Here is a 15590-nt window from a genome sequence, read left to right on the forward strand (position 1 = left end):
TTTTAATTTCTTAACTCTATGCTATTCATCTTTGAACTATGATAACTCTCTGCTGTTGAGCATATTTTTTTCTTCTTATCAATTTGTATTTGTCATCTTTCTCCCTAGCCTTCATAAACACCATTTGAAAGGATTTATTTTTCTCCAAAATTTTAATAATCCAGATTTTTTTTTAAAATTGAAACTAGATCCAGCTATTCAAGCCCTTTTTTTGTATGTAGGCCTTACAGCAAATATTCTTTAGAAGAAACATGAACCTTGAAGTTAATGCAAATTGACATTTTGCAGAAATATTTTTTTCTTCAGGTCCAAAAGAAACCACCTTAACAGAAAACTGTGTGTGAATTTGCACCATTAAAAAAAATGATCTAATTTCTGACCTACTGGGGTAAGGAAAGAGACTGATTTTATATAATTAGGGTAGTGGGGTACTTCCTGTGACTGGTCTGGTCTAAAGCAGTGGTTGCAGAAGAGATGTTTGCCCAAATAGCTGCATTAGCTGCTTCTGCTTGTAATATTTTTGGCAGTCATAGCAAGTATTGGTAGAGAAAACAGAAGAAACATCTTTAGCCATATGTACTGCTCCAACACCAATTTCTTGCCATGAACCACATTTGTTTTCAGCAGAATTAATTCATTATGGAGTGTTGTGCTCAGATTAGTTATTCTAAGTATTTCCTGGTGTATTCTGTCTTGACATGAGTGTTGGACATGGAGTATTAGAAATATTTATCTGATTTCTCTGAAGTAATTTTGGGAGAATAAAAATGAAAAATGGAGAGGAAATTCTTGTAAAACTTTCTTTTTGCCTGTTCAGAAGGTGACTTTTTTAAAAAACACAAATTATATAAAATATCTCAAAGGGATTTGCAGATCATTAAACTCTTAAATGTAGTTTAAAATGCTGGAAAACCCGTATGTTCTATATTTTTATAGAGGTTTTATAAAATTTTTCATTGAATGTGTGAAATTTTACAGAGTTGTGCTTTTAGTTAGTTTATGTGTTTTTTTTAATATTCTGATCCTAAATGTTTATGACATTAGGTGTCTGAAACTGTTTTTATGTAGCTCATACCTAGCAGGACTGTGCATGCATTTTTTTGCTTCTTCAGCCTAAGGATTTTTCCATAAAAGAAAATAATTTTAACTTGCATTCTTCCCTAACAGTACTAGCGTAGTATGAAAATCCAAAAATGCTGAAGGCTAAAGCTTGACCAGCAAAAGAATTGCCTGCAAACAGGCAAGCATACCAAAGATCATGGTTTCCTAAGGACTGCATCTAGTTCTACAGTTGAATTTCTCCTGGAGACAATCTTGTACATTAAGTGGTGTGAGCAGTGTGGGATGATGTGTGACTGGCAACTAGAAGTGATGCCACTGATTTTTCATTTGGGATGTATTGGGGAAAAACTCTTCCCTAGTAATTGAAGAGTGTTTTCGGTCTTTCAGCCATAAGTATTCATCTTGTTTGCATGCCCTTTTTTGTTTGCTTATTTTTAAGAATGGAATTTTTAAGACTGGAATTGCAGGGTTCTGTAGTCCATTTGTTCAAAAAAATGATTCAGATCTTGAGCAGACAAGTATTGCAAGCAGCTCTGGAGTTTTCTCAGAGCTTTGTCTGACAGAGCTCTCCCTGGCCTCTGCTCAGGGGTACCAACTGCTGTGGTGGCAGCCTGCAAGGAATGGTGAGGTCCCACCTCTCCTCTTTCTGGCCGTGACAGCAGATGTTGAACATATCTGAGTCCCTCAGACTTGTGTGCTTTCTTACACAATATCATTGAAATTTCTTCACTGCGCTTTTATGATTTAGACATACAGAATGAGTTTTTTACCAGAGGGTTTTTTTACTTTTTGATGGACTCTGAAACAGTGATGAACTTACTTGTCCATCTCCAAAATACTCTAGAGACTGTATTTTTCCTCTAGCAGTATGTTGGACCAGCAATTCAGAGATGGTGGTACTTCTAGATATACATCCTTGCTATACCTTTTCACCTTCCTCCTCATTTCTTCCCTCCCCCTTCATGGATACAGGAGGCTCAGATATACATGCGAGTACTTGAGCTTGAGTACTGCTGTTGGTGGTTGTCTTCTGAACCCCTGAAGTCTTACGAGCCTTGATTTTTCCCTTCCAGAGACTGATGAAAGAGTCACTGAGACAGAGAACCCTAGATGTGTACACAGCTTTCTCTTCTAAACCAGCCTCCTTCTACGTGCTCTTAGGCTAATACTTCTTGGCACACCTGTAGTAAGGCCAGCAGGAGGAAATGAGCTATTCTTCCTAATGAGTTGGGTTTTTTAAAAATGAAAGTTTTGATATACTAGAACAAAAGATGGCTAGGTCTTGGGAGAAATTGGAAACAGATCCCTGCAATGAATACTGGGTGCCCTTTAGTGGAGTTGAAACTCATTAGTGCATGGACAGGATGCACATTTTGTTTTAGTGCACTCTCTTTCTAGAGAGCTTTATATAAACCTAGCAATTATATGAGCTTCAAGTATCCTGTCTGAAGAAAGACTGTATCAGGGCAATCTAGTTTGCATTAAGAGAGGAAACTTGTCTCTGTTCACTGTGAACAGAGGCTGAGACGGCTCTTGAAGTATTTTGAATATGCTCGCTGTCTGTTCAAGCACTACTTGAAAATTCAGTTGAAAGCCAGGGCAAAAAGTTGTCTGATATAAGATGATGCTGTTTCGTGTTGTTTATTCTGTTTTGTGGTTTTTCAGTACTGCAGCTGAGGAAGGGTATTAATGTATGTGAAACTCCACTAGAACAACATTGTAGATGAGGGGCTTTGGGGAGCTGGGCAGAGGACAGACAGGTAAGAGTGTAGTTAATAAACTCATAGACATTAAGTAATGAAAGAGTACTGAATGATGTGCAGTAATAAAATCACTGCTACAATTGCAAAACATCACAACATTACAAATTCAAAATTAAATGTATTTGCAATGAGTTACATTTCTTGAAAACTCAGAGAACTTTCTGTGTACAACTGAGAATCTGAAAGGGTATTTCTATGTAAAGAGCAATAAATTAACCAAAATTTTGACCTTTGAGAAAGGAAGGTGATGAGGTACCTGAAGAATGACTCAGTTTTGCATAAAGCAAACCAGAGCATATAATGAAACATATGAAATGTAACTCTTGAAGAATTGCAAACTCTTAACTGGGAGGGTTGATAATAACTATACTTTTCATCTCTGTGGTATGTGTGAAGCATAAAGCAGTGAATAAATCAAGACTAATTTGGCAGAGGCTAATATTTATGGTTGCGGTCTCTTGCCCTTATGCTGCTTTTAGATAGTGTTGTTCTTCTTTAAAAATTTATTTGCTACAGAATAAAAATATCCACATAGTTTATAATAGTTTGGATACTAGATGATGGAAGTCTGTCCCATCCAGGTGTGCACAAAATCTGCCTCTGGAAGGGAGTGTGTAAACCAAGCTGAACCTAGAGCCCTCTCTGCTGGATGGCTGGGAAACAACACTTCAAACAGGAACAAATAGGAATTTTTATGTAGAAAAGAAAATCTGAGGCTAGTGCAAGAAATCTAGACATAACCCTCAAATCCTACGTAGTTGAAGTCTTCCCTATTATAAGCAGATGGAATAGGATACACTTATTTTATAAAATGGCCTTCTCTTATTAAATTATCAAGTGATATATTTTAATGATAATTATTTTCTTCTGAGCAAATATGGGATCTGAGGGAGGAAGAAAAGAATTAGTGTTTCATCTTAAAATTTGAAAAATCTGTAATATCTGTGCCAAAGAGGAATATTCAAGTAAAGGATTTTCTCACCATATAAATCCTAGGGGGTGTAGGTGGGTGCTATGTTTTTGTAGTAATGAACCAAAGAAATTGATGCTTACTATAAAGCTGTAGTTACACATGGAGAATACACTATTCCAAGATGAAGTACTTTGTAAAAAAGACATTTGGCAAGATGTAACACATGTGTTTGTTTTAAAATAAAATATATTTTCCAGTTAGAGGGGAAAACCCTATTATAGTAATTAAAGTCCATATTTTATTTAATGTAAAGCCAACCACAGACATTCAGAAATTTTTTTCATTCCATTTGAGTAATGGAAACGGGAAAGGAGAATTGCAGAGAATAACTGGATTGAATGGATCTTCTATGCTAGTAGTAAAGTGACAAACTATGCAGCTCCACAAAGGCAGTCACTTGGACCTGATTTTGAAGTGTGCATGAGCACATGTTGGTTTTTTAAGCCCAAAAAGTCTAGTGGAGAGAAGAGGGGTCAACACTGAATAAACTTGTGAGAAGTGTTGACTCTTCCTTCTTCCATAATTTTTCAAGATTGGATAGCACCTGAAGACATTCATGACATATCTGGTCACAGAAAATTCATTGGGGAAAAAATGCAGCATTTGGAAACCTCTGAAACCTCCCATATGTGGAGAACTACAGCAAAACAGTTACTGATCTTTATTAAACTTGGTTTCCCTTCATTTCCTGTCTAGGGAAGGAGAAGCACATTTTGGAAATGTTTGATGTTTTGTAAAGTGTTCATTATAAGATATTTCTTTTTCTTGAGTCATTTCACTAAGGTAGTAACTTGATTAACATCATTATAAAGCAGAGAGTGTGATGGGATTGCTTTAGGGTTTTTTTCCTACGTTTTTTTCAAATCATAATGACATAACCACTTCAAAATTTAGATTAAAAATGGTGTAAGAAATGTAGCCTAATAGGATACAGGAAGATTTTGTAATATATTTTTGTACTGTAAGAATAAACCCTATGAGGTGACTTTTGAGAAAAAAATCCAGCAAAAAACCAGAAACGAAAATAACCTGGCTAGGTAACCAAACTAACTGGCTGTAGTTACCACAGCAGAGTAAAGATCCAGCAGCCAGAGTGCTCAGTGATGCTGTGCTAAACCCACAGTCTTGTTTCTGTTGTAAAGGCACCATCTTTCTTACAGTGGCTTGGGTAAACAGTAGCTTGGGTAATTTCTGAAGGTGTTTTAGACAGACAGACCTCATTAAAATCAGAAAATGAGTGGAGTGAATATACAACTGCTTTCTTCTTCAGTTGTAGTTTAGCAGTTTTGCAGGTATTACTCTCATGATCAGGAGATGTTAACTTGTTCTGTGCTGAGATGGAGTTACTGTGTCTGTACAGGTCTTCTTATGGCTCAATAAAATCTTTTCCCAAAATAATTGCACAATTCTAAATTTTGTTTAATTTTAAATAGATGTTATGATGCTGACTTTACTTGGACTATGATTTGGTGTGGAAGTTTTCTGTAATTAATTACCTCTTGTGTAAATTTGTACATGTTTTTTATTTTTATTTTTGTTTTTTCAGGGCATGGCTTTTACCTTGGAGGAGAGGCAACAATTGAATATTCATGGATTATTGCCACCTTGCTTCCTTGGTCAAGATGCTCAGGTTTATACAATTCTTAAGAATTTTGAAAGGCTGACATGTGACCTAGACAGGTAAAGTATGGCTATGAAACTTTATCGTACTCGCCAATTCGTGAGTCAATTTCATTAAAAATTCACTTTCAAATTCAAAAACAATCAATTCCTACTTTAAAAATGCAATTTTCCAGAGCTGCTCACATTAATTTTCTTTGATAACTAAATGATACAAAGGTCACCGGAAGCAAATGAACTCAAGTGAAACTAAAAGTCCGTAATGACTTTACATACATATAGATACATATGCATTAAAACACAGTAAATTTGTAGAATGTTATAAAACTAATATGTAACATAGTATTGCTGTGCTTGGGTATTTTTAAGGAAAAAAATCTGGGAAGGGCTTTAATTATTTATGCCTACTAATATTTTTTCATAAAAAATAATATCTTATAGGTTCTAGAACAAAACATTGTTTCTTCATTTCTTCCTCCTGTGCCTTACTCTTCTCTGTCATGGGATGTCTTTCTGTCACTATGTAATATATGGCCGCTAGGTACCCATCAGTTGGTGACAAGACTTTTTTATAGTTTAAAATTGCCACAACCTTTGTTTGTTATGGAGTCAGAATACGATGAGGACATCCTTCCTTACAAGTGAAGAGCTTGCAATTGTGGTGTCTTCTGTAGGTTAACTATTCTCTAGTGCTATCAGGAACACCATTATCAGTTATTATCAGAGTAGTAGCTTCCCAGGCTGGAATGTTTATGAGTCTGAGTTCTTCCATGTATAAAAATGTAAAATTTCATTAAGCCCCCTGATCAACCATTGATGTTACCATAGGAGATAATTTTATCTGTCCTTCTGTCCCCATCTCCTCCTTAACTCTGCCTTGAGGTAGTCCCTTCATGATACAGCTCATTGTTTCATGTGTTTCAGGACACATGAAGTAGTTCCAACTGCTTGTTTCAGCTTGAATTGCTGGAATTTCTCTTCACCTATAACTTGAAAACCAGAAGAAAAAAGGTCTTGCCTCATTGTTGTATGTATTTTTTAACTAGGAAAAAAATTTGCTCCTACTTCAGGTCATAGCAGAAAAACACTCCTGGTTTCAGAACATCACAGATACCATGTCACAGGTCTAGCTATTCAATAGTAAAAAGGAGATCAGCAGTATTTTCAAATCTTAATTCTTTATTTTTTGAGCAAAAAATTCTGGAAATCCAAGTGGCTTTCTGCCAAAAGGAAAAATTTGTTCAGAAAAGGAAGACAGAATTAATCTATCAGTTTTAAATGACAGAGTAGTAAAACTTTAATGACATGCCTACTGAACTGCAGCAAAACACTGAATGCTGAAATTTTGATTGCAGTGGGAAAATGAAATAAAAATAACTGTCTCCAAGTATTGTGGGAATACTTTGCAGCTATCTTTATTATGTCAAATAAAAGGAAAGAGAAATCTGTCTGTCTGTCTTGGGGGTGGGGAAGGAAATATTTTTTTGAAGTATAACAAATACATGTATGAGAGACAAAAAAAATACAAAAGTATAAAGAAATAGAATGTGGTTACAAATAAATGTAAACAAAAAGCTGTAATGCTGGAGAAGCTGTGGTGAATATCTCCGTCCATGGGGGATGTTCCAAACCTGACTGAACATGGTCCTGGGCAAACTGCTCTAGTTGACTCTGCTTTGAACATGGGATCAGATGAGGCAATCTCTCTTCCAACCTGAGCTAGTGTATGCTTTCATAACACAAGTCCATAATACTTAAGAAGTAAGTTTTCAGGGATAATCCTGGATCAATGCAAATTGTGTAAATTAAGTCAGGTCGTCCCATAGGAATATTAAATTATATAAATCCACAAGTACTCCCCAAATGAAATTTTTTCTTTAAGAAATCATATTTGTACTCTGTCTGAACACCCAACAGATCTAAATTGACTATTCATGTCATGCTGTGTGTTTTGATTAAAAAATATTTTCCTCACGTATTATTGGGGCTTTATATGGCTGTGATGTTTTCTCTATTTTTTAGCAAAATAACGCTGTGTTACATGCAGAGGTCTAAATTTAAGACCACTGATGAAAAGACTTGGTAACATTTGCACAAAGAAGATACTTCCTTTTAAGACTGTAAACATTGACATCTTGGGGTGCTTTGCAGATAGAATTCTTCTGTGAATTGAGAGTGCAAAAATGTGCATGTGCATAAATCTACATGTGCAAAATGTGACTTGCAGGTGTATTTATAAGTCAAGTGTCTGACATTTCATTGGAGTATGTCAATAAAGAGCCTGCTTGGAGAACATGTGCATTACATGTGGTGAGCTCAGTCCTCAAGGCAATATGTGAACTCTGGTCTCCTATATTTATACTTGTAGCAAAGAATTTTAAAGAAGAGTGAATGTGGTCCTGCCACAATTACTCCTTGAATCTTTTCACTGATGACAAATGTCAGAAGCTTTGGCTGTTTTAACTGGAACTTGAAATCTCAAGTGCTGCCTGTAAAGGCAGGTGCTCAAGGACAATCTTGTATAAGAGCATGCAGTTATTGTCTTCTACTGCGTGTAAATGTCCTAATTCCATGAAAACCACCATGTTTCTTGCAGTATGCATCTGGCATAGTCTTTGCTTCCGTAGAAACAGTGATTGAAAAGACGTGAAGGGAGCCTATTGTTTTCCTTCTAGAGCTTGGCAGTAGGTGTATACTTGTGCAATACAAAAGATTATGTACAGGCATTTAGATATTGCAGAAGTGGAAGCTGTTAAACACCTTAGAAGGGTGTCATCTGATGAAACATACATGCTGTTTATGGCAGCATCTTATATTGGCAGGCTTGGCCTGGTTTTGCTTGGAAAGAGGGTGTGTGTAAATTCAAAAAGCTAAATTGCTAGCTAGTACCATGGCATAACATGTTTTAGCACTGCTAAAATGCCTTTGTGAACTTGTAGCATGAAATTGTTGTACTCCGAAATACCAAGAGTTCATATACAAAATTAATGTGGAGCAGCAGCAAGTCAATTGCCTGATATGCTTAGCAAAAGGGACACCAATAAGAGGAAAAAATTCTATACCTCTAACTTAATTTGGAAAAGCTGTGATGGATTCTGCAAGTAATTTAATTTTTTTTCCTCCCCTCTGTGTTCTTAATTGTCTTTCTTTTTGCTCTGTATTGATACTGACATTGTTGCTCCTGGCACAGTGACATCCTCTGCCTCAGCTTTTCTTTCTTCAAAGAGTCACGCTGTAAAATGTTATACTGGATGTGTTAACATTAGGAGAGGGGCCATCATATTGCTTTTCCAGGGAAGGCTGTCTTATTTTGTTTTTTTCTTAAAGTTCCATGTCTTTAATGAATTTTTATATAAATACTGATGATGCAGAGTAATAGAGCTAAGTGTCTTACACAGGTTAAAAATAATAGCCTCTCCTCCCACCTTCTTTATTTACTTTAATATTTTTCAAGATGCAAGTAAAAAAATAAGGGATTTATTCTATTTTCACCTCTCCATTTTGCCTTCTGAAGTGTATGCCAGTGATAATTGGGCCAATTATCCTAAGAACTCATCAGTAACTTTCCAGTAGTTACATCCATTTTCTTTTGGATTGTAGATTATATGTGGTTTACATCCTTTTGTTGCTACTGTATTTCATTAACTTCATAATAGCAGACTAGTATGAAACATTCTTAGGTGAAGTAAAGACAAGGGGAGAAGAGTGAAACACTGAAATTTGAATGCTTGACAGTCTCCTCTGTCTGTCTTGTCAGACCTTGGATTTTGTCCTCTGAAACTCTTCCCTGAAATCGTCATTCAAGACTCCTTGTCTAAGGACAGATTATACTTTTCTCCCCTTTTATAGCACAAAATATTGTTTTCACTGTTTTATTGCTTGCTTTCATTATGTTTTTGATTAAATATGGGCTTCAGTAAAAGATTCCATTAAACACAATGCTGAAAAGCACTTCATGCTTTTAGTTGTGTAGATACTTGGATATTGCTAAAAAATGCATACTTCTTGTCTAATGCATAATAAACAACCCCACACTGAGTATGAAGCATTTTTGGTTTTCCCTTTAGAAAAAATTTTTGAGAAATTTGATACCCTTAACTAAGCAAATTACAATGCTGAAAAGAAGACATATACCTGCCATTGAAAAGGCCTGATAAAAATTTCACTTCCCTAGAAATGGTTTTCACTTTATAATAGTATTTCTTATACTTATGTGGATATGATCAAGTATGTAATATTTGAAAATACAAGTAGTATTGACTTACTCATTTTGCAAGTTTTTAGTATATCATGAATATAAAAGTGGCATGATAAATACAAATAAGAAAATAAAACCCCAGTTTAATGCTATAGGACAGTAAAAATGAAGTAAAGAGTTTTAACAAACAGGTTTTTCATTTGAAGTCCTGAGGGAGCCTTTTGCTAAGCTTTTAATTTCTTTTGGAAAAGATTTCTTTACCCCATTTAAAATCTAGGCTTGATCTGAGTAATAAGAAATGATGATGAAAAGGTATTTTATATTCTTAAGCCACACCTCATTAAAAAAAAAAATTGATTAAAAAAAAAAAAACCAAAAAAACAACAAAAAAAAAAGCCACCGAAAAATGTCAACTACTTTGGAATGGTGCTGTGCCTCACATGGTGTTGAAGTATCCGGTATAGAGTGGGGGCCAAAAATATGCATGATATTCTCTAAAATCACTTTAAATGTTCTCTAGTAAAAAAAAGGAAAGTTTTCATGTGTATTCGCAACTACATGTGCAAGAACTTGTATTTCAAGATAAATGTTGGGATAGTCATCAGGAGAAAGGTTCTAATAAAGAAAATGCTCTGAGAATTCAAGGGCATTGCAATATATGCTATATCATAATGAAATAGTGGGAAAATGAAAGGCGATAGAGAAATGTAATAATATGAAAGAAAATTAGTATGTATGTATATTTGTAGCTGAGCACTACAAGAGCAGGATATAATTTAACCGTGGAGAACATTCAAAACTAATGTGTATGATGGAAGGTGGAATTGCCTCATGGTGATGGTATTTAGAGAACAACTGCAACTTTTTGGTTTCTAGATCTTTATCTGTTTAGGGTCTAAAATACCCTTCATGACACAAGGGCAGGGATATTTTTTTGTCTCACTTCTGTCACCTCATTACAGTCACCAGCTGCCAAACTGGCTTCACTTGCCTAACTTATAGTGCTTGTTAAAAGTTTACATAACAGACCCAAAAGGAGTGCTTCCCTGATATACAAGCATAGGTGAGCTAAGCTTGAAGGGAATGCACTCAGATTTACTAAGCTGTTCTTTGTCAGATGGTTACCTGGCTATATTTGTGTCTTTCTAAAGAATGAATTGATTTTGCTGGGGCGTGTGATGCATAAAGAAAGTTCATTTGAATAATAGTTAAGTAAATAAATCTCTAGGCTTTTGGAAGGAATGTGTTCTATATGTATCCTCAACACTTGTGTAATAAAATGATGAGCATATTAAGCTTTTTGAGTGTAAGTAAGTAGTAATCCATTGTAAATTAAAAAAAAACCTACATAAATTGTAGGTTAAAGATTTTGTATAGGCCTATTGGTATAGAAGACTTCTTAACTTTTACAGAAATACTTAAGATTGCTAAAACTAGTGAATAGACAGGTAAGGTATAAGATCACTAAATTTCTAAATTTTAAGTGTTCACAAAGTGACATTGTCATATCTATGTGAACTGGTATAACTTGAAGTCGCTCAGAGACATTTAATTTGTCACAATCAGCGCTGCAATTTGGCTTCCTGATTGGTGTATTGAAACAGTAATGTAATCATTCAGGATAAGTGTGATAGTAGTAAAAAGTAGATCCACCTAAACATTAACTTTATTTTAGTCTTGTTTATATGATTATTTTTTTTCTCATTTGTTTTCTTTTAAAATAAATCTGAAACTTCCTCAAAATTGATTTTAGGAGATATAACATTGCAGATTTCAAGTCAAACATAGACTTAGGGGATGAGAGGCTATGTGTCTATGATTTGTTTTAAAAATCTTTGCTTTTCAGTATTTATTTGAAGTATTAATCTGGATTTAAGACAAATTTCTATTTGGGGAAGAGCATGCAAAGCTTAATGTTTTTAGTTCTGTTTTCTTTGAGCAGGTGAGTAAGCTTGTTTAAGTTATACTTAATGCTGGTCTTATTTCAAGTGGAATAACTTATATACACAGATAAGGTTCTGACAGACCAAATCTTCAATTGCAGCACAGTGTTTTATACCCGAGAGGGATTATCTTCCTGAATATGTAGAGTCTGAAAACTTTGTGACAGCTTTAGGTTCTCTGTCTCAACCAGTTTGTATATGAACCATTTGTGCTGTTAAGACTAGGAGGAATTTGAATACTTTCAATAAGACAGAGGCTATTATAGAAAAAACATAATTTTAATTATCCAAACACCGGATCTGTTTCTAAATCTACTTTATGTATTTCCTTGATGTCTGTCTAATTATATGTAATTCCTCACAGATACATGCTGCTAATGAGTCTTCAGGATCGAAATGAAAAACTTTTCTATAAAGTGCTGGCTTCTGACATTGAAAAGTTCATGCCTATTGTTTATACTCCCACTGTGGGACTGGCTTGCCAACAATATGGTTTAGCATTCCGGAGGCCAAGGTATGTAAGTTTATACTTCAAATAAAAGTAATTGTATCTTATTTTCCTCTTGGCAGATTTCTGTAGGGGTTTTCTAACAGCTGCATATAAGCCAAAACTGCAATAATTGAGATCATTCAAGCTACACTTTTGGTTTACATTAAACAATAATTTGTGCATTTCTTATCTGCATTAAAAAGGCAAATGATTAGTTGATTTGCATTAAAACATTAATATATTTTAAATCTTATTGACAGATTATAACTATTAAACTGTATAGCATATGTACTGTATTATACTGTATAGTGGAACTATTATATTGTTTTAGAAATCTAGCTGCATATTAGAAGACAGGAGAAGAATGGAACTTTAGTTTTAGATTTGTCTTAGAAACTTGAAAAGCATAGAGTTTTGCCTGTATAAATATTTGTTATTGGTATTTTATACATACACAAACATACACACATATATATGTTAAAAGAATAAGTGTACAAACTAAGGATGCATTATATATCTATCTACTGATATCTTAAAAATTACCACAAATCATCAAAGTTCCTGTTTCACTATTTAATGATTTCTTGCTTCGTAGGTTGGTTACTGGAGTGCTTTTATTCTGTGTACAATATCTGTATTTATAGAATGATGAGGAAGTGGCATGAAAGAAGGATAGATACTTCTGTTTCACTCTGCCTCTTGAACATCAACTCACAGAGTGTGAGATGCTGTTTGAGAACATTGTGTATATCACTGCCTTCATGTGCAAACTGGAACAACACTTTGGAGCCTTCTGCAGAATCTTCTGGCAAAGAAAGAGATAAATGAGCTACATGTGCGTAGCTGTTAGCAGAAATAGGTTTTTTACAGTGAAGGCATTGATCAAAAGTAAGAAGCTTGCAAGATGTAAGGGAACAAATGACTGCTCACAAATTCTTCAGCAGGAGATATTTCAGAGAGCCTTAAGGTTTCAAGGTTTTGTTCTTAATGTGAAAATCATTTTGGCCTTGTGACTGATAGAATGAGTCAGAACCATCTGGTCAGCTGCAGAAAACAAGAATTCCCACTTCTGTGCACATTAAAAAGTTCAAAAATACCTCAAGAATCCTTATTTAAACCTGTTTAATGATCTGTGGCTTTAGATGCCTCCCTTAGTAAGAGAAGTCATCTCCTTTTTCTGCCTTAGTATTTACCACCATGGTGAATTTATTAGCCTTCCAGGAAGTGCTAAATGTGTCTGGAAATTCTTTGATTATGCTGGTCTCATTACTCCTCATTTTGATATTCTTTGCCATATAAAATATTTCACAAGGAGCACCTCTGCCCATGCACATACTTTTCCTTTCTCCCTAGATGAGTGAAGCATCTGTGGAGAAAAACTCCCTGTTTAACAAGAGTCATGGAATTCTTACGTTTTCCAAAGACCTCCAAGGTCATTGAGTTCAGCTTTTGACTGGAAACCACCATGTCAACTAAACCGCAGCACTAAGTGCCATGTCCAATCATTTCTTGAGCACTTCCAGGGATGGCAACTCCACCATCTGCCTGGACAGCCTGTTCCAATGCTTAATCACCTTTTCAGTGAAGAATTCTTCCTGATGTCCATCCTGAAACTCCCTGGCACAGCTTGAGACTATTTCCTCTCATCTGTCATTCATTGCCTGTCAGAAGAGACTACAACCTCCTTTCAGGCAGTTGTAGAGAGTGATAAGGTTACCCTGAGCCTCCTCAGGGCTAAACAACCCAGTTCCCTCAGCCACTCCTCCCATGACTTGTGCTCCAGACCCTTCATCACCTCTTTTGCCCTTCTCTGGACATGTTCTAGCACCTCAGTGTCTCTTTTGCAGCAAGGTTGGAACTAGAGATCTTTAAGGTCACTTACAATCCAAACCATTCTGTGGTTCTATGATCTTTGACAGACACTTTCCTACTTAAGAAAAATACTTACAATGTAATCTTCCACTGTGCGGTTACAGAGGTATGTTTTTTTTTCTAAGAAAAACCTTTTCTAAATTATTCTAAAACCAACTATGCAATGCAACCAATATATTTTAGTTTTAAATTGCATTCTAAACCATGACTGATTTAGCATTAAACCTTATATGCCAGCATACCTCATAAACAGTATCCTCCATGAGATGGATGGGGAAGAAAATATAAACATCAAATTTAGTATTCTTGAGGTGAAAAGGAGTAAAAGATCTAAGATTTAGTCCAGACTATATAATCTTAAAATTTTGATTGAATTTTTTTTCAAAAACTTGTGACCAAGGAAAAAGGTATAATCTGATCATACCTTGAAAAAACATATGCTCATCTGTAAGAACTGTCTGTATCTGCTTTATGCTGACTCATATGTAAGTGCTGTCTTTACAGAGAAGTGACTGTTTTTCTTTTACTATGTTTTTTTTATTTCAGATTTTTTTTAATACTGCCTCTTCCCACAGCTCAGGAGATGTTTGCTATTTCATAGTTTAATACAGAGCTTGTTAGAAACAGACTTGGAGGTAAATTAGTTAAAAATTACTCAGAAAAATTTGCTACAGAGCGTGTTTATCTCACTGCAGTTTGTAAGGCAGTGTCATATTTAGTTTACGTCTGTAGGGATGCTTTCCAATATTCAGTTATACTTCTTTACCTTGTGAAATGAGTTTGAAGCACCTGGCTCACATCTCTTGAGGCAAGGAACAACAAAATTAATTTAGAGTTCAAAAAGTAGGTGTCTCATGGAATCATTAAATGAGATCATCTTCTATGACTCCCTTATATGTTTTTAGAAGATTTTATGGGCTCACATGATGTGCTTACAGTCACAGAAGGACTCTGGCTCAGGAAAAGGTTTTCATCCTGAAGCAATAGCTTGCAATTTTAGAATAAACATTTGTGGCTGACTAGCTAACCATCTGATTAAGCATCATTTCTCAAGAGAACCAGCTGCAAAGTAACTTGACTCACTGGTTTGAAGCTCATCTGTATATTGACTTTTTTTTGTAATATTGAGGCTCAACTCAAGGTTGCATTATTCACTCTGAATATTCAGCTTTAAATCCAACACTTTAATGAATGAGAGTATTATTGTAGAAGTAAACAGTACAGATCGGATAGCAGATCTGTAGCATGCACCTATCTACACCACGTTGTTACATAAGCATTATATAGAAGATAGAAGACCAGTCTTTCTGGTCTTTTTCCTAATTGTTGAAGAGGATGAGGGAAGAAATGATCCTTCAGGGAGTTGGTCAGAGAAGGAATTTGGACCTATACAGATAGAAATTTTACTTACACAGGGAATATAATGGGGTTTTGCTTCTATTGTAATGCTCAAGCTATCATTAAAAGCATTATCACAGAATCTCTACTAGATCACTTCTTGGTTCAGAGTTTCTATCCATCATTTAAATTCCTAAAGAAAAAAATCTTCAGTTGCACAAGACATGTACTTAAACATGACAGCTTTTGATTACTTACCAAGAAAGAATCTATTTCTGTAAATAGATTTTTGAAATACAACAGTTCTTTCATCCAACAAGAATAAATATGG

General features: G+C 35.1%; 1 protein-coding gene across 1 annotated transcript in view; it reads left to right on the plus strand.

The window, feature by feature from the left end:
• The window catches only part of ME1 (malic enzyme 1), a 153222-nt gene that overhangs the window by 33063 nt on the left and 104569 nt on the right, over positions 1-15590 (plus strand). The window contains exons 2-3 of the mRNA XM_021546100.3: positions 5345-5478; positions 11924-12073. Coding sequence (XP_021401775.2) covers positions 5345-5478; positions 11924-12073 — 284 coding nt within the window. The remainder of the gene's footprint in view (positions 1-5344; positions 5479-11923; positions 12074-15590) is intronic.

Source organism: Lonchura striata, chromosome 3 (assembly GCF_046129695.1).
Source record: "Lonchura striata isolate bLonStr1 chromosome 3, bLonStr1.mat, whole genome shotgun sequence".
NCBI lineage: Eukaryota > Metazoa > Chordata > Aves > Passeriformes > Estrildidae > Lonchura > Lonchura striata.